This window comes from Solanum tuberosum, unplaced genomic scaffold, assembly GCF_000226075.1.
Source record: "Solanum tuberosum cultivar DM 1-3 516 R44 unplaced genomic scaffold, SolTub_3.0 scf00334, whole genome shotgun sequence".
Lineage (NCBI taxonomy): Eukaryota > Viridiplantae > Streptophyta > Magnoliopsida > Solanales > Solanaceae > Solanum > Solanum tuberosum.
The window spans coordinates 322,292-341,862 of record NW_006239254.1 but is presented as its reverse complement, the minus strand read 5'-3'; the positions used below and the strand labels follow the sequence as shown (position 1 = coordinate 341,862).

At 35.0% G+C, this 19,571-nt stretch overlaps 1 protein-coding gene across 1 annotated transcript; it reads right to left on the bottom strand.

The window, feature by feature from the left end:
• Positions 1-5,981: 5,981 nt before the first annotated feature.
• LOC102602444 (folate-biopterin transporter 1, chloroplastic) lies at positions 5,982-14,793 on the bottom strand. The gene is made up of 9 exons (XM_006360715.2): positions 14,448-14,793; positions 11,502-11,731; positions 11,036-11,100; positions 10,792-10,954; positions 9,083-9,231; positions 8,737-8,982; positions 8,481-8,649; positions 8,293-8,385; positions 5,982-6,761 (listed from the first exon to the last, which is right to left on the bottom strand). The coding sequence occupies exons 1-9, from the start codon at positions 14,704-14,706 to the stop codon at positions 6,468-6,470; spliced, it is 1,668 nt and encodes a 555-aa protein (XP_006360777.1). The 5' UTR covers positions 14,707-14,793; the 3' UTR covers positions 5,982-6,467.
• Positions 14,794-19,571: the final 4,778 nt, after the last annotated feature.

The window sequence follows — 19,571 nt, the reverse complement described above, 5'->3', positions numbered from 1 at the left end:
TCATGTAAATTTCAGCGTTAAGTTTGTTCTAGAAAGTTGAAAATCTGATGTTATTGATATGTGTTCTTGAATTTGCTTTCATTCCTGAATAGGGCAGAGATTTAGGAGTTCTTGAGATTATTGTTTCGATTTATAGAGTAGTTGTGAGTTAGATTCTTGTGTACATGTGATGGTTATCTGAATCTAAAGAAAAGTGAGCAAAAGAATCGAATTTCGGCGATTTGGGGTTAGAAAACGAAGAAGAGAAAAGTAGGGCAAATCTGGCACTTGGCTCCGCGTCGCGGACTTGCCTCCCCATTTCATAAAGTTGTCTTCGCGCGAGGAGAGGTCACGGACCTCTCTGCCTCAAAAGTTATTTCGCGACCAATTATTTTAATGCGTCTCCACGTCACGGACTAGCTTCCAAGCAGTGAATTTTTTATCTTTTCTCATGTTTAGCTATCTAAAATCAATCCTAAACATCATGAGACCTTTCCTATCACAAATCACAACCTTGAATTCATAAATCACATTCAAGGTAGAGTTGAGAGTCAAGTCTTGAGAGTTCTTTCGAACATTTTTTTCAGAAAATCCCTTTTTGTCTCTTTGAGGAGTCTTCTACAAATTCTAATAACTTGTTTCAAGACTCGAGCAAGTGAGTATGAGAGTGAGAATAATGTATTCATGAGTCTACCTTGTCATCATGAGATTTTTCTTATCATGAACTATAACTCTTGAATTCATAATTCACATTCAAGAGAGCGTTAAGAGTAGAGTTCAAGAAAGTCTTTGAGTTCAATCGTGAATCCTTTGAGATCCACTATCGATTTGAATTAAGTTTTGAGGAAGTAAGTCAGAGAATGAGAAGAGTCATATACATGAGTTCCATATTGTTTTGTAGATCATTGAGTCGAGTTGTTTCATGCCTATAACTCTGCATGAACGTCGTAAGTTTAGTATTCTTCAGAGAAGTGGTATCTTCAAGTTCTAAGCCTTTAAGTGTTGAGTTCATAATCCTTTTTGAGAAGTATTTTTGAGTCCTTGAGTTGAATAATTCATGCTCATAATTCCGCATGAACATTATAAGTCGAACAGTCTTGAGATGAGAAGTATCTTTGAGTCATTGTGTTGAGTAGTTCATGCTCATAATTCCGCATGAACTCTGAGTTGAGCATTCTTGAAATGAGTAGTATCATTGAAGTTTTTGAGTTCCAAGTATTTGAGTTTTATCTATGGTTATTGAAAACCTTGCATTGAGTTGTTCATGTCCATAATTCGGCATGAACCATATTTTAAGAAGTCTTTTACAAACATTTTAACTTTGTTTTAAGACTTAAGTTTTGAGTTCAGTAAAGAGGAAAGTTGAAGTTCTTTTCCTCAAAATGTATATGGGGACTAAGTATTCCCAAAGAGATTTAAAATGTTTTCACATTTAAATAAGAACGGAAATTGAGATTTCCAAAGAGCCTTGGGGCTAGTTTTCAGAAAAGAGTAATTGCTTTCTAATGAAGCAAGAGAGGAAACTGAGATTTCCAAGATAGCTTTTGAGCTAAGTTTTTTAGCACTAATCTCAAATCACAAAAAGAAATATGTTTTTAAAACATAAAGAGCTAGTATATTTTGGGAGTAGTATTGAGCACAGATATGGGAGAGAGTTCAGATAACTCACAACCCCCATAAACCATGTAGCCATCATGGGTAGAAAAGGGACATACTTTTTAGATTAATCATTTTCGCATAGACTAGTGGATCCACTTAGTAGTTCAGGTCCTATGCCCTTGGCAAGGTCTAAGATGTGCTGGCAGCGTGAGGAAGATTGTTGTATCATCACAATAGCTCTTATGTGATGGTTGTCGGTTAGAGAAACTCCCATAACAGTATTTTATATTTTTATATACACCAAATTATTTGTATTTTTACATACATCTCAGAGTTATATGTATCTTTGCATACACACAGAGTTGGCATCATGTTTTAAACAGCTTTCTTATATTGCACATGTTTTAAATTGCTTTATATTGAAATGAGTTCAGTTATGTTGAGTTTGAGTTTGAGCCCAGGTAAGTTCTTCAGTTTCTTTCAAGCTTATGTTATGTTTTAGAATTTCCCTTACATGCTTGTACATTCCACGTACTAAGCCATTTGGCCTGCATCTTCTCATGATGCAGACACAGGTATTTTGAATCATCAACAAGAGATTCGTTGATACATCCGGGAGTTCGAGTTAGCTATGGTGAGCCTCCTTGTTTCCGGAGGATTTCATTTACCTTTCAGTTTAGTCAGGATGTCGTGGGTCTTGTCCCGACTTCCATCTTTATCAGTTAGAGGCTTCATAGATAGTTAGTATAGTTGAGAAGTATGTATTATTCATTTATTTTATTAAATATTTTAAAAACTTAAGTTGCCTATTTTATGGCAAGTTGAATATATTATTTTTATTCTAAGTTCATTTGAGTTAAAGTTTTGAAAAGTTGGGTCATTGAATTTTATTTCAGTTTTTAAGCTTTGTATGGTTAAATCAGTTTTCCGCTTGTAGTCAGCCAGGATGAGGGTTCGCTTGGGGACCAGCTATGGTTCTCGAATGTCGGTCGCGTCCAAGGTGTAGGCTCGGGCTGTGACAAACTTGGTATCAGAGCTCATAGTTTAAGTGCCCTAGGGTGTCTATGAAGCAGTGTCAGTAGGTTCTCGTTTATAGTTGTGAGGGGCCCACTTCTATAAATGAAGGACTGCAGACATTTAAGAAAAGTTTCCCTTCTTTCATACGCTTAATCATGCAATAGTGCTATGTCACAGAGACTTATTCTAACTCGTGCGTTTCTCAGAATTATTTGACTACCCATCATCATAGTAGAGGTGGTTGAAAAGCAGAGTCAGACCATTGATTATGAGAACAAATCTCTCAAATAAAATTATGTTGATAATACTGGTTGGTTTAGCAGAAATTGTTTGCCTCCAATTATAGCTAGACCATTGATTATGAAAGCAAATCTCTCAAATAAAATTTGGTATAAGATGAGTTTATTTAACGTGTATGCATCAAGCCAATAAGGTTCTCCCATCACAATTGGTTCAGGATCCGGAAAATAATAATTTCCATCTAAAAATTTGGTGTGTGCACATATGATTTTATTGCTCCACCACGCACAAAGATGGATCCCCAAATGAGGTTGAGGGTAAATGTTAGATTTCCTAACATTAGGGGGAGATATGTTTAGTAGCTGAAAATTATGTGTGGGGTGAATTATCTAGATCCTTATTTAAAAAATGTGAACTTGAAGTTCAAGAGATAATTCATTTGCAAACTGTTGCAAATAATTTGCTAGTTGTATTTTCTGACCTAATATTTTAATTAAGCTACAAATGCTCCAATAAATAGTCCTTGAAGGACAGAGTCTATGGTACGCCAAAAGCGTGATAGACCAATCGATTCCAAATGTAAAACTCCTTGAGGAAGGAGATGAGCAAATTATCAAAATGGTCATGATAATGAAGTAAGTGCTTTGAAAGAGCACTATGACATAACACGTGCAAAGGTTCAGGTACCTGAAAATGATGAAAACTGAAGAGATCTCGATAAGTTATGTCGTATTGGAATCGATATCAAAATGACTATCGACGGTATCTTTGATATGAAGTAGCACTCAAGCTATAAATGGTTACAAGGATCTTAAATTCGAATATGTCATATAGTGTGGACAGATAAATGATTGGCCAAATAAAATGCACTATTCAAGTATTTATTTCACTTAGAAAAGTGATGTTTTTGAACTTATAGTTCATAGATCAAAATATATGTTAGTGGGGTACAAAAGAATCATTGTGCGAAAGTATAACCGTAAGATATAAAGTACAGTTTGTGCCTCGGGGCATAAAGGGTTTTCGCAAAAACTGACATTATTAAATGGAGATATATCTCCAGTGATAGATGCAATGAGACTTGTTTTAGTCTGGCAATAGATAAAATACTTGAATATGTATAATGAATGATTATTATGTCTAACTAGACGATGAATGTTATATGAAAATCCTTAAAGGATTTAACAGGTCTTAAAGTAATTCCATTGAGTACCCAATGGTTTTGAAACTGCTTAACACAGAGAAAAAATCTTTTTGATCTCATGAAAATGATTTAAAATGTCATATATTAGTGCAATTGGTGCACTTACATATTGTTGGTTATGCAAATGTTAGAAGATTATTTGATATACATAACGAAAGTTATGTGAAAGGATTGTCGTATTATCATTCAAGTTATGACAAGAAACTAACAAAGCGAGTAACTCAACACATAGAAGATTTGTGATTTTCTTTCAGAAGAAAAGACGAGCTTCAATAAAATTGAAATGATCAATCCCCGAGTCAGAAATGATTTGATTATGTAGATGCAGAATATTTATTTGATCTGCATAAAGCTCGATCGCAAATGGACTATTTATTTACATATGGAGACACAACAATATCTTGGCATTCAAAGAATCACATTAATAACCACTTCTTCAAATCATGCAGAAATAATATTGATCTATAAAGTAAGTTGGGAGTGTGTTCGGTTAGAATCATGATCTATCATATTCAGAAAATATGTGATTTTCTTTTGAAAAGGATATTCCAGCCAGCATATACGGAAATGATATATAGCGCAATTGAAAGGAGGATACAACCAAAGGAGATCGGACAAAGCATATTTCACCAAGTCTTTTTCATGATCTTCAACAAAATGGTGAGATGACGTTCAAATACCCATTCAAGTGATAATCTTGTAAACTTATTCACTAAGGATTGCCAACATCAATATTTGAGAAGTTGTGATATAAGATTGGAATGCATCGTCTCCGAGATATCAAGTAAAGTTTTTATCAGAGGGAGAAAAATATGCGTTGTACTCTTTTCCTTAACCATCGTTTTATCCCAATAGGGTTTTCCTTGTAAGGTTTTTAACGAGGCAACATTCAAAGCGTATTAAAAGATATGTGTACTTTTTTTCCTGGGATTTTTTCCCATGGGGTTTTTTCCTAGTAAGGTTTTAACGAGGCATATTATATATGGACATCCAAGGAGGAGTGTTATAAAATATTTCAGTGTGGATGTCCACTACACCAAGAAGTTACTCTCACCCATTATCTCCATTACTTTCCTCCATTATGAAGATAACCATAACCTCCAACTTTATAACCATTATTCTTGTAACATTTCACTTCCATAACCTCCTCCATTATATTCATGTTAATGTCATGTTTATGACTAACCTTTTGTATGCCTCTATGTTACACTATAAATAGAGGCATAAGGGTTCATATTGTATACACTTGAAGATTTGGTGAACACTTGAAAAAAAGTTATCTCATATTGTTCCTCGTCTTATATTCTTCTTGTCTTCATTTTTATATTGTTCTTTTATTCTTAAGTTTTACAACATATTTCTATTTTTTCAGATTATTTAATATATATTTGGGGGTCCGCCCCTGGTTACATGCAACATAGATGGTAAGTAATTGATCACTATTATAGTTGGTAATTACAACAAAGTTGTCAAAACGAGATAACTTATTACACGTAGATATTGCCACTAATTTACTAATAGTCACTCCATGTTAACAAGGGGCAGGTCAAACAACAACAGACTCTCAATTGACAAGCTTCTACAGATGAGGTGGACATGATACTCAAGCGAATACTATGTTTGAGTGGAAAAGAAAATGAAGAGTTTTATAAGGCAATTCAAGTTCACATAGTACACGGATTTTTAGAGCTCGATGAAACATAGCTCAAAAGATAAATTTCTGCAGAGTGCAGACTTGAACCCAAAGAAAACAATGTGGCATGGACTTGGTCCTAACAAATTCATATTCATCTCTTTTTACTGTAATGCTTTAAAAATTACTGTGTATTTTGCTAAATAGAATTCCCAGTAAAGTTTTGCCAGAACTTTCTTCTCCTCTTCCCCGTCTTCTTCTTTTACTTCCTCCCTTTCCTCCTCCTTCCAATAAAGTGCACAACAAAAATTGAAAACCAATTAAATATGTGCTAACATTTTATCACAAAATATCAAAGCTGGTCGATACACAATTTCTCAATGGGCATTCAAGACTTAGGAGGGTCATTCAGAAATACATATGTTAAGATCAACATGGCTCAAGTTCGAAACTTGGTAGATGATAAGCTCGCTCCTCTATCCTACTCCACTTAAATACCAAGTTTCTGTCTACAGGAGGATCCGAACTCATGACATGTGTCTAACTCACACATCATGCAAAACGCTCTTACAACTATACCAAAGTCCTGGATCACGGAACGAGATCTATCTCATGCTTAAACAAGTTCCTAATCCATTAAATTTTTTCTGTGGTGTGATGAATTGACATCATGACTCGTATCTTTAGTAATTCAATATTAGTATTTGTATTTACAATTGTATTCTCTCCTATTGTTTTCTTGAAAAGCTTCAGAGATACTTGGGCAGATTCAGGATTTGCACATCAGGGAAGAATTCAATTAGACTTCATCTCGATATCAGTATTGTCTTTTGTATCTGGTTCGTCGCCAGGAAGAAGACCAAGTAGGGGCAAAGGCAATAGAGAGCTGAGATTGCAGAGAATTATCAGAAAAGCCAAGTTGTCAAACCTGTCCTTGGTGACACCAAATACCTGGGTTAGACCTGCACCAATTAGACCTCCAAGGACACTCCCTCCATTGGATATGGACATAAGGGTCGCGAAGAGAGTTGCTTCCATTCCTTGTGGACAAATTCTTGCAGCTAATACTAGAACAGGCATGAAAGATGCCTGAAAAGGTAACAAGTCAGACAATGCTGATAAAAGGGTTGCCAGAATACTCTTTAACTCTGTTAGACAAACATTTGTGATTCAATTTCAGTTTTACATACATATATTAAAAGATAATAAAGGAGCGCCTTAGACTCAAAATGGAACTAAAGGAATGGACTTTCAAAGCATTTGCCAAGTTTACCCTTTGCTATCCTCTAGCAGATAATGTGAATTGACGTAGAAAGCTAGCTTGCCAAAACTCAAAAGTGTTTCTTCCCCTCGTCTATCAGATAAGCAATCTCGTCAAATGACAGTTTGGATGCAAACTTACACTCATTTTCCAAGTTCACCCACTGCGCTCTTCTTACAATTTGTATATGATGTGCCTTTTATCTCACTAAAATTTAAACTGAACACCTATGTTTCCCTCAGTACTCTAATCAGATAACCATTCTCCTAAAAGACACCAAAAGATTTGTTCTTAAATAGTTTTTGTATTCTATAAAAAGCCATGCACCATTTTTATTTGTTCTCACATTTATCCAGCACGTAATGGGGCTCCATCAATGTGGTGAAAGCTTCCTCCTTTGTACTTCAACTTTCGTTTTGAGAAATCTAAGAATCATTACTTTGACCATTCACCTATTCTTGCAAAAGGTTTGCCCTAATACCATGTAAAAGATATAGAATATCTAACCAAAACCTTAAGGTAATGATAGAGCGGTCAAGACCTTGATAAATCCCTTTAGATGCCCTTTTATAGTCGAGACCATATAGTTCAAGAATAGAGATAGAGTTTCTATAAGATGGAACCTAATGAAGATTATCTTTCTACTTATCAAAACTCATGCTGGCCAAAGAAAATCTAGTTATACATCACATAGCAGTCCTAGATACACAGTTTTATATTCATAGCAGTTACCTGAAATTAGCATTCCAAAGAATTATAAAGTTAATGTGCAAGTACATTTTTATAAAAAAAAAATTGGCTCTATGGCTGCTATAGTTCTTAATTGGAATACAGACCTAATTGGAATTCATGAGACTCTACATATATGAAAAATTACATAATCACTTCAGAGGCGTATCCAAGATTTTAGATCTATGGATTCAACCCTTAAAGTTCTTAACATTAAATCCATTATATTTTAAAGTTATGGGTTCATATTTGTTGCAGTTTTAATAGATTTTTACATGTAAATTTGTACTCCACATGGGAAGACTAGGTTCAAATGAACCCGCTATCGAAAGCTGCAATCGCCCCTGAATCATTTTCATTATGTCCCAGTTCAATTGTTTCCGAAAGAAACTCTCACGTTCTCTTTCTCAAAAACAAAAACTCTCAAGTTGTTGTTTCTCACTAGCCAAATACATCTTTGTAGGTAGGTTCAGTGAGTTTCAGCTTGCATGTCGCAAGTTGGCCATTATATCCTTTAATTGTTTTGTGTGCCTTCACTGCATTATTATTATTTTGATTTGTACGCTTAAGTAATGCTTCGCAGATTTTCAACTAAGCAAGACTGCGCTCAAGTATAAGAAAAAAGATTACCTGACCCAGAACAGTTATAATCAAGGAATCCCCAATAGCAAACCACTCATCACTAATGCCAAACTGCCGGTTCAATCCAGTCACAAGAAGAACCTAATACAAACAAATCATACTTGGAATTGAATCATGACCCAAAACATAAGAAAAATCATAAAGCTAAAGTAGAAAATATATGTTGGAACACGTACCTGAGTCATACCAAGAGCTGTACCAATGAGAGTCATTACGAGGAATATCTTCCGTAGAGGAACTTTCTTTAAGAACCCATTATAAAGCCCCACACCAATAAGTGATGCAACTGAAGTGACAAGCTTAACACGACCAAGGAATTCCGGAGTGAAACCAAGTTTGTTTGTCCTACAATCAGGACAAACTTCTATCAGATTTAGAAGTTTGCATATATGTTTACATTATTTAAAAATTTAAACCTGAAACTGCACATACGTGAAGAAAAACATAGCAGAATCTGACTGTGGCGTTGCCTGCCATAAGAAAATAAATAGGGTGGGAAGTAGAACGCTAGGCTGCTTAACAGCTCCCCATAACTGGGTAAAATTGTTTTTTGAGCTCTCTATGAAGCCATTGCCTAAAGAAACTCCCCTTGCTGGGCCTCGTACAGGCTGTTCTTTCACAAGTACAGATACCGCAGATGTTATGAGTGGAAGTAATGATGTTGCACCAAAAACAAACCTGGAGGTACAAAAACAATTAGATTAACCCACCAGGACCATTAGTATTACTCACAAAACCACAATCATATGATATTTAGAAATATGACGAAGTAACATACCTCACACCATAAGCCTCCACAAGGGAGCCACTAAAGTAGGCACTCACAATTCCCCCAAATGCCGAAGAACCCCAGCACAATGACTGAAGAGATCCTGACATGCTTTGAGACTCACCGCGTGCCCTCTCAACAACCATGGAATCTACAACCTACATGATTACATAATTATATATGCCAGCTGAATGTGGTGCAAAATTAAGATACCAGCTGGAAAAAGAGGAACATTACAAACAAAGAAAGAAAAGATTAACTCAAATTCATTTGGCCAGTAACTCCATTGGTTTGAACATGTGTAACAACCAAACATCAAGTCCAATAATTCCCAAGTGACATTAATATTGTCAAGATATCAACACAAGGATCAGTTGATGACGCAGCAGCGGGTTCATGGCAGTGGGTGGAGCTATAGCTTGTGACCCGATAATATCATTGACATTATCCAAGCAAGAATATACAGTTCATCCACACTACACTATACAACTCTTGAATTTGCATAGAATATCCAATTTCAAACTACAAACGGCTCAGTCTAAAATAAGTTCTAATGGCCCCACCGCAAACCCTTCTTTTGAGAGGACGGTGGTGTTCGGGTCAGCTTGTGCACAATGCGACTATTGCACCAGGTATCTGCTACCACCCACCAGCACCAGTACCGGGTAACTTGTCCACTAGGCTTAGGCAGATGGGAAGAAATTATTGAGTGTTGTTTGCCTCCACTAAGATTTGAACATGAGCCTTCATGGTTCTTATGCCCTTTTTATCCTCAAAAAAGGAGTAGCAACATCATAACTTCTGCTCCATTCATCACTCTGGTTTAAAAAATCATCACTCACTAAATGTACAGTAGTTCTCATGAGAAAGTAGTGACTATAAAAGTAGACGCCAACAACATTTGTGGAGAGAAAACACATGACTTTGCAAACTCGAGAAGTTTTAAGAGGTGCTGCTAATGCTCAGAATAAAAGTAGAACAGATACTAGGAGTGTTGTAAAAGTCATTTGGCACGGCTAGCCAGCATGGCCCAACTAGGTGAAGATTTAGTGAGAGTGCTTCCAAAGTGATAAGCAGGTCCTTAGACTCCTTTCATTTTGAAATTCCCAAAACCACAAAGGACAAATGCAGGTGATCTTTCGTTCTCTTCTCATGTCTTCTGAGAACAAGCAATGAAACCTCGGAAATGGTAAGGGACACAGCAAAGGATGAGGCATAAAAACTTAAGTTAGATAGTTGTGTACTACCTGACATTTCTTGGAAAAAGCCCTCTCCGTGATACATATTTGACGCACCAGTGGACTCTAGACAACCTTTCTGAACTTTTGAGATACCCTTTTTCATACTAGTTTGATAAGTTCTTCTCTCAAATGAGTTCTTGAAAACTTGGAACATATTATGGTGCGACTAAGTCTCAGGCCTAACCTATGGCCCTGTTGCCAAGGTTGCAACTAAGGACTTCCTTCAAATTTTCAAAAGGCAAAACACATTTATGCAAGTCAATCTCATGTATAATGGGCAAGAGTTTTTATCATGCAATGGAATACCTGAACAAAAATGAGGGCATAATGAGTACTCAACTAATACTAAAGGTCAACAGCCAAACAGATTGTCATTAACCTTCGGAGTTCAGACCAGTTAAAAAATATCACTAGGCAATGAACATAACAGCACTAGTCTCAATTTATTGAAACTAACTAGGAACAAAAGGAACTTACAACATCTGAGAAAGCGACAGAAAGAGAACCAATAAGTATGGAGAAGGCAGCACTATACTTGCTATCAACGAAGGTGGCCATCAAAAACCATGAGAATGCTCCAAGAAGCCCTGAGAGTACCAAGTATGATCTCCTCCGGTATCCAAAGAGTGGGAAGGAATCACTATACAGGAAAATCTCATGTCATGAAATCTTTCATCAACTAGCTAGATGAATAAGGATGAAAAAAAAAGTTGAGTCCAACCTGATGAAACCATACAATGGTTTCACGAGCCATGGCAATGATGAGAAACCAGATATGACGGCTGTCTAGTCATTCACATATAAATGTGTCAGTCTGTGGACTCAACTAAAATGGTGAGGGGAGAAGAGAGAAGAAATGTGCAAATAGGTGTCCATTGAAGAAGGTAGAAAATTTTGGGATAGTAACAAAATAGAAAGGAAGGTTAAGTAAAACAGAAAGAATAACTTACTGCTGTGGCAGTCTAAATTCGAGAGAGAATTGTATTTCAAATAACTGAATGTAACTGTAGTTTAAATTCCAAAACAACTCTTAAATTCAGTATGACAAGTAGATTCCTAAATCCAGGAAAATATACTAAAAGCATCTTTGGCTAGAATCTGGAGTTTGAATTTGATGAAAATAATTTTGTTCCACTAGGAAGATTGACAAACAACAGGAAATAAATTACTCTATCAGGATGACGTACCTCTGCAGGATCTAGGTGTAGGTCATCTTTCAAGTAAAAACTTACAGCAAGCCTAGCAAGGCCCAGGACGCCTTGGACAAAATATACCATAGCAACAGCAATGTTATCTGGGGTTAGATCCACTCCAAAGCAACTGATTGAACTTAAAGAATATTTGTTCTTGTGAGGCACACTTTTATTGGACAAAACAGAATCTTCTTTAACAGTGGTTGTCGGCTGATCCCCCTTTCCTGCACATGATCATATTGGAGAACGTAAATAAGATTGAGACGGCCAAAAAAGAACAACCACACAAACAGAATAGTAGAAAACGAGCTCATATTGTGACATAAGCCACCATGTATGAGCATGATAGGTGCTAAATCCATGATGAGATTTTCTTGACAACCTACTGAATACTAAGCACCAAAAACGGAAATGATATATAACAACAAATTCTTGTTGGAAAGTAGGCAATCCACAAAAAATTACTGAAAGGAGGTTATATTGGGGAACTTTTCCAAAAAGATTTTAGGCTAAAGAGATCAAGATCTGCTAAAATTATACTGAAAAATACAGAGTCCATACATGGTTGTAAAGTAGGCAATCCACAAAAAAAGGGGGGGGTGGGGGACTGCTAGGTTTAGTCTAAGGTGCACCGACTCTCTCAGCTATGATCAGATGTGGCTCTCACTAACGATTGAACATCATGAGCCATCAGGTACAAAAATAAAACATATTAGAGCATTCAAATTCCATTATGCAAAGTTTTTGCTTCCACTCTAAACTATAAATTACCCTCCGAAGAATCCTTCTCCGAAAGAAGTTATTTGCATATCCAATATGACATTGACAATCATATGCTCCTCTAGATTGACTTTTAAGCAGCCAGTTCATTTTAATTCATCCTATAATTTTGATGAAATAAGGTGAATTCAATGATAAGCATCAAGAAGATGCAAAAAGTTCTAATCTATCCTATAATTCTTTCTAGTTTCCTGTGTTAAACTACTTCCTTATGGTGCATGCCAACTCACTCTTTCCCAATTTGCACAACAACACTGTAGAAATGAACCATACTCTAATCTATCGTTATCAGTTCCAAATTATTAAAAGTTTATTTTAAATGGAACTTAGGATGCAATCACAAAAAGACTTGACAAATTTTTTGCATTTGTTGCAGAGTTGTTAACAGCCCGCTTGACGTGCTATAAACTCTTAAAGCTCGGTGAAGCCCAGTCTAGGCGCTTCGCGTCACTTAACCAGCTCTTTATTACAGATAGCACACTGCTTCAATGCCCCAGGCATTCTCTTAAGAAGTAAAATATTAAACCATAAGAGTAGATGATGAAGCAATATACTAATTGTTAGAGAATATATTAGTGATTAGGAATAGGAAATTAAAAATGTAGTAAAATAAAGTAGTTGCTAACCTGAATAAGAGATTTTCTTCTAATCACAATTTAAAATAATTTTGAAGTTGATTGACATGGGTTTTTAGTTCACCTATTCCAATTCATTATAGATTTTTAGTTCTTTGATCCATATAATTATTGTTTGTTATTATATTTGATTTTGCTTTCATTTCATTTTTTTTCTCTCTATTGTTCCAATTTCATCAGATGTCCCAAAATGCCTTTTGAATCTTGTGGACCTAAGCATGTTGTGTGAGATGTTGGAATTAAATAGTTACCAACTATAGAAAGTAATATTCTTTTTGAAATAGATTAAAAAGGAAAGTAGGGCACATAAATTGAAACAGTGGGAGGACCAATGTTACTGCTATCATTATGTACCTCTACTATGAGCTCTCCTCTGCTTCATAATTTTTTCTCAAGGTCTTCTACATTTGATGTGTTCAAAGCAACAAGAAAAATATATTAAAAGCTATCTTTGCCGCTGAAAGTGATGAAGTGACGCAAAGAGATAATTTATCGCTTCATGGGTGAAGTCATGCGCCTCAAAGAAGTGTGCGCTTCAGACAAGGATGTGCAAGTGATCTAAATGAGAAACAGTTGGTTCAGTTGTTAGACATGATTCCCTTGTCCATGACAGGTTTTCCTTCCTCTGACCAACTCATTTGCATATCACATGCATAAGAATGGCATCTGGGCATTTCAATTTGAATGAACAATGTGTTCCTACTAGCACACTAAATCCGTAATATTAACTTTGGAAAGACATACCATTGACAACGTGGGTTTTAAACCTCAAGGCAGTGTCGTCAAAGGCACACTTATGCCCTGAAGCGTCTTAAAACGTGTTAAAGAGTGTTTTGCCTAGCAAACTGTGCACTTCGGTGTCGTTATCAAGGTCTAAGGCATACTTTTCATTGTCAATGAGCCTCTTCTGAAGACGCTAGGCTAAACAATTGATATTTTACTTATCGTAATATTTTTTCAATTGATTTGCTCATATATTTATCATTCATACTTATAATTATTAGTCTTGAACTAAGTATATATATTTGTATTTTGTTTCTCCCTTTGCGTCTTTTTTCGTTAAAGCTCGCACTTTATTTGTATATTACTTTCGATAACACTGCCTCAAGGCAATATTGACCCAGGACAGGATATTAAGAAGTAGATCTTCAATTGCCTGCTATCCAGCTCGAAACTGTATCTATCACCAAACACTCGAACCAGACAGACAGATTCTGAAGCTGCTTAGCTTTCCTTTATTTTAAAACAAAGCCTTGAAAGAAAAGCTAATAACCTCAAATTTCATTTTTAATAATTCAACTAAGCAAAATCAAGGTAAAATTAGTCTACTTTGATGAATCCTCCTAGTTCTAACAAAATGTGGAATAAAGTAAAATGGATAAGATACCGATAAAAAAAAGTATAACGGATAGGATTGAGGTATTATTGATTGATTAAGCTAAGTAAAAATAAATCAATAATTAAAAAAAACGAAAATAATCAGGTCCACACAATTAGAATTGATTGAGCTAAGTAGCAAACTCACGATTTCTAGAATCTATCAACGGTTCAGTTTCGACATCTCGTCCGACGGAACCAGCTGGAATCTGTACTGAGACTGACATTTTGGAGTCCGGTGGCTCAAAAGGCGGTCTCCGGCGGGAGGAGCCAGCGGAGATGGTGAAGGAAAGCGGTTTCCGGCGGCGAAAAGGAGAGAGGATTGGAGAGAGGGAGAGGAAGGAGAAAAGAGGATTAACTGAGGGTAAGATTGAGAATGAGATTGAATTGGGAGTTATTGTAGCCATTATTTTTAATTTTTAAGTTATGAAACTGCTTGGATTCGTACAATCTACTTGTGATTTTTTAAATGAGAAATTGGATTTTAAAATGAGTTAAAAGATAGTTTTTGTGTTCAAGAACGTCTCCCAAGAATAGCATGATCCCATGCCCTATGCAAATCTCGAAATTGCCCTTGATTAAATAACAAATTCGCTTAAACTCGCAAAGAATTTAAATTTCTCGTATAAAACTTGCAAAACTATAATTTTAACATCAAATTTCTTAGTTATTTTTTAATTCTTTTCTCTAATTTTCTTTTTTTATTATTTTCTTGACTACTCGAATTCATAAACTTTAGATCATAAGTGAATGTACCTTTAAATGGCACTGTAAAAATAGGTTGTCACCTGTCTATGCAACTTCTTTCCATTTTCTCTGCCACTTGTCCATTACTTTGGGCTGGTTTTGTGGTCCATAATCTCAATTCTCAAATAATAAGCTTACAAAGAAGTCCAACCCAATTAATTAGTTCGAAAATTAGAATTTTGTCAAAACTTGAATTTCTTAATATTTTCTGGATATTAATTTTCTTACTTATTTATTAATATCAAAAAATAAATAACAAAATTTATTTATTTTAAAAAAATATATTTTCTAGGAATATATTTTTGTGGAAAACATTTTTGTTCACACCAAACACATCCTAAGGGTGTGTTTAATAGGGAAGAAAATACTTTTCAATATTTTTATGTTGAATTGATCAAAATATTTTCTCTGGTTAAATAACAATGTAGAAAAATGACTTTCCTATAATAGAAGTAAGTAAAACAAATTGCATGAGTAATATTAATCTAAATTCATTGTCTCCTCTTCAAGCATTCACACTACACCAAAAATGATCGTTAACGATAATTAACTAACAGCTATAACTTAATTATCGTTAAATATAGATTTTCAGAGACAATTAAAACTCTTTGTAAATGTCACTAAAACTTATAGTAACATTGGATTCAATTGAAATTAATTAATACCGATAAAAAAATTGTCATTTTTTTGTTAATGTACATATTTATTGTTGCTAAAAGGTATTTTAGTCATAGTGCATCCCCCAACCCTTGATCATCCCACCCTTGTATTCTCACTCCCCGTCTCATTTCATCACGCTTCCTTAGTATTTTGATAAATAACATATAAATATTTTTAGAATGATATTTTCTCGTTGACTTATTAAATACTCACTTACTTTTTAAGAAGATACTTTTACGAAAAATATTTTTCTTCATACCGACCACCGCTCTAGATGGGAAAGAAGCCAAGAAGAAAGTTAAAAGAGTACTGTAGAGGTAGACATTGGTAATGAGTTACATTTATGGTCCCAATTCCCAACTTGCCTTCATAATTTATGTCTGCACCTGTTGAGACTAAGCTTCCCATGCGTGTCTCCTCTTATCCAACCATTTGTCACGACCCAATTCATCGGACGTGCGGACACCCACTCTAACACCTAAGTAGGAGAACCCTCATATTCCAATAGTCAATTATGTGGAAAAATTTAAAGAAAATAGATGTAATTACAATAACACGATTTTATAATTAATACCCTTTTTAAATAAATTATAGTTAAAACTTGTAAAGTAATTAACAATCCCAAGGATCTAGTCTAAACAGGTACAAGAGCTACTAAAAGTACAACTGGACAAGATAAATAAAAGACTTAGCTCCCACCATGCGAAAGTAAAAATAGAAGCTGCTGGAGATTTTCTTCGTCTTCACCTAATGAAACGTCACCAATCCTGCATCCAGACTATGTCAAAAGACATAGCAAGAGTAGTATCAGTCCAAAACACACGTATTGGTAGGCATCATCAGTCAACCCGACGCCCACCACATAACATAAGAAACCAACTAGTAAGATCATGAAATAAACCACTCGCTTCTCCACCTTCACCCATTTCATTGAAATACCTCCAATCACCCTAGCATTCTAACTACTAACCCATTTTTAATCAACCCACTTACCAAATTCTTGATCATAGCTTAACCATTCTAACACGTAAGAATTTTCCCAAGTACAAACACCACTAAATCAACTAACCCTACACATCCTACCTTACTTCCTCATCACATTACCAACCATAGTCACATAATACAATGCTTCAAACTTTCTTAAAACTAACCCAATCTCATTTCCCCCAAGGTGAAATCCATCCAGCCATTTCCTTTACATACACTATCTCTACTCTCGCCATTACAACCCATGAACAACCAACTATAAATCGTCATAGCACGGGTCCTCTAAGTACAACATAACTAACCAATACAATACTTTACTCACAAACGTATATCAAGCATATACAATATTGTCAACAAGTACACGAACAACGAATAACTCACATTTATATCACATCATTGGTCCTCTCACGGAACCTAATCTCAAACGGCTAGCATGCCGGAACGTGGCAACCGATCTCAAGTTAGTGTGCCGGAATGTGACAGTCAATCCCATGTTTATGCAGGAACATGACAATTCGATCCCATTCACACATCACAATCACAAACACAGTACATCATCAAGATCTTACATTTAAGTCATGAATTCATGGCAATGATATTCATCTATCTCATTTACAACAAGTGTGACCAACCTTGCAACATTCATACATATACAAGCATCATAATGAAACAAGAACAAGCATACATCGCACAAACATAGACTCACAATCATCACCTACAAATTACTCCTCAGTCCCCATCACATATAAAATAATTGACCATACTCAGCGCTAGTTCATCATTAGGATTTTTCATTAGGGTTTAATCACAATTCATCATAATTTCTCAATGTCAACACTTCAATTATCGGATGTAGCATACATTCATAAATATAGTTCCACTCTTGATTTCATGCCCTCATTCTTGACCCAATCTTATCCATGATGGCAATTCTAGGTTTTTTTAACAACTCAGCAATTCCTCCTCACAAGGCATAAACCCATATACTTTAAACTCTAAGGATTATTCATGTAATTCACTAGGTGCACGAAGGTCTACACACAATCCTACCATTGATTTACATATATCACGTAGTAAGCACAGATTTAAAACTACTCAATTGTAAAAACCTAGCCTACCTGGGCGCTAAGCAGTTGTACGGAGTTTTTGACTTCAAATCCAATTTTTCGGGATTCGCGACGGTAGATTTGTCCAAGAATCCGCAAGATTTCACCATCCCCACGCTAGAAATCTCATTCTCCTTCCTTCTCAAGCTTAGAGCAGCTTTTCTACGACTTATTTAGGTATTTTAGGGAGATGGAGAAAATAAGATTTCTTGCAATTCACATTCTGCCTTGCTTATCCCGCTCTGGCGCCAACTTACCCTGCCCCAACGGCACCTGGCCCACCCTGGCGGGATAGTGGCCCAGATTTTTTTTATTTCTCGAATTCTTGTTTTTCCCAATAATGACGGTTCGGGTCGTTACACCTTACTTTCCTCTGCTCCTTTCAGGTTTTATTACTCCCAAGACCAATTTTTCTTTTGTTTTCTTTCCAAACATTTATCGAAAATAATTTTTCTATCGCACAAAGAAAAATATATGTGCGAATCACCTTTATAGGTTTTTAGTGTCGGTAGATCAAAATTTACCATCAAGAAAAAGTCTTGACCTTAGATTAAGCTAGTCTCATCATTCACGTAATTTCTCCGTTCATCGATTGATCACGCAAATAAGCATTAACTCAACGCATAGCGAAATGAAAAAAACTCCCTACTAGTGAAAGTGCACAATTATATTGTTGTAGTACTAAAAAATTAATTATATTACAAGTTCGTAAGAAAGATAATAAAGTTAGTATCATAGTCCATACAATTATTAGTTTTAATATATAAGACTATATTATATAACATATTAGCCTAAACTTTACCTCTTAGCACCTCATAAAACTTCAAATATGATGGTACAAAATTTCTTGCACTTATAGTTATACCAAACTATAGTAACATGATATTTGTATTCGGCATATATTTTTTTTATCAGAGTGACCTTATTTATATCATAATAAAATAAATTGATTTGTTGTAAAAAAAAAAGAGAAGGTAAAAAGTTCCATGATCAAATGTAAAGTATTGGTGAACTCGATGATGAAGCTAGAATTTTTTGGTTCAAAATATGAAATTAATAGACACAAAAAAATCGAAGGTCGACAATTACTCTATATATCTGTGTAATTTTCTACTAATAAACCCCTCGAGCTTATCTAGGTGAACCCATCATGTAAGTTGCTACACGAGGCACACTAATTTAATATTCTAAAATTTGATCCGTATCTCTTTATTTTATTTCATCTAGGTTGTCACACAAACATTAAACAATAGCATAGGTAGAATAATTTGTTGTATATACACTATATAATAGCCAAAAAATTCTTTTGGCCAAAAAATTTGGTCAGAATAATATTTTACACATGATTTTACCTTTATAAATATTTTTACCGTTTTAACTTTAATAACTTTTAACTAAAAAATAGAAAAATGATCAATTTATTTTAAAATAAAAAAAGATATTATAATTTTTTAAAATTTCTGATCAAATTTTCTGGCTATTTAGCATTATCCTATAATACTAATAATAATAATAATAATAATAATAAGACTAAACATCATGATAGTCTCTAGGTGAATAATTTAACCTGAAAGCCTAGTCAAAAAAACTAAACTTAACCAATAAACAAATAAAGAAAAGGTCACCCCAAATAAGATAAAAAGAATCTACTCAATTGAGGTCATTGGTTATGATGATGTTTGCATTATTATGGGATTGATTAGTATATATTATAATACTATAATTAAAGATTAATGCCATCAACTTTACTCTAACATCATCAATCAACATCA

What these genes read in the sequence shown, in the direction of transcription:
- LOC102602444 (XM_006360715.2), bottom strand. Translation starts at nt 14,706, where the DNA reads ATGGCTACAATAACTCCCAATTCAATCTCATTCTCAATCTTACCCTCA. An exon ending in TCTGCTATGTTTTTCTTCAC is followed by an intron (nt 8,650 to 8,736) that starts GTATGTGCAGTT and finishes TCCTGATTGTAG; the next exon opens with GACAAACAAACTTGGTTTCA. An exon ending in TTATAACTGTTCTGGGTCAG is followed by an intron (nt 6,762 to 8,292) that starts GTAATCTTTTTT and finishes TTACCTTTTCAG; the next exon opens with GCATCTTTCATGCCTGTTCT.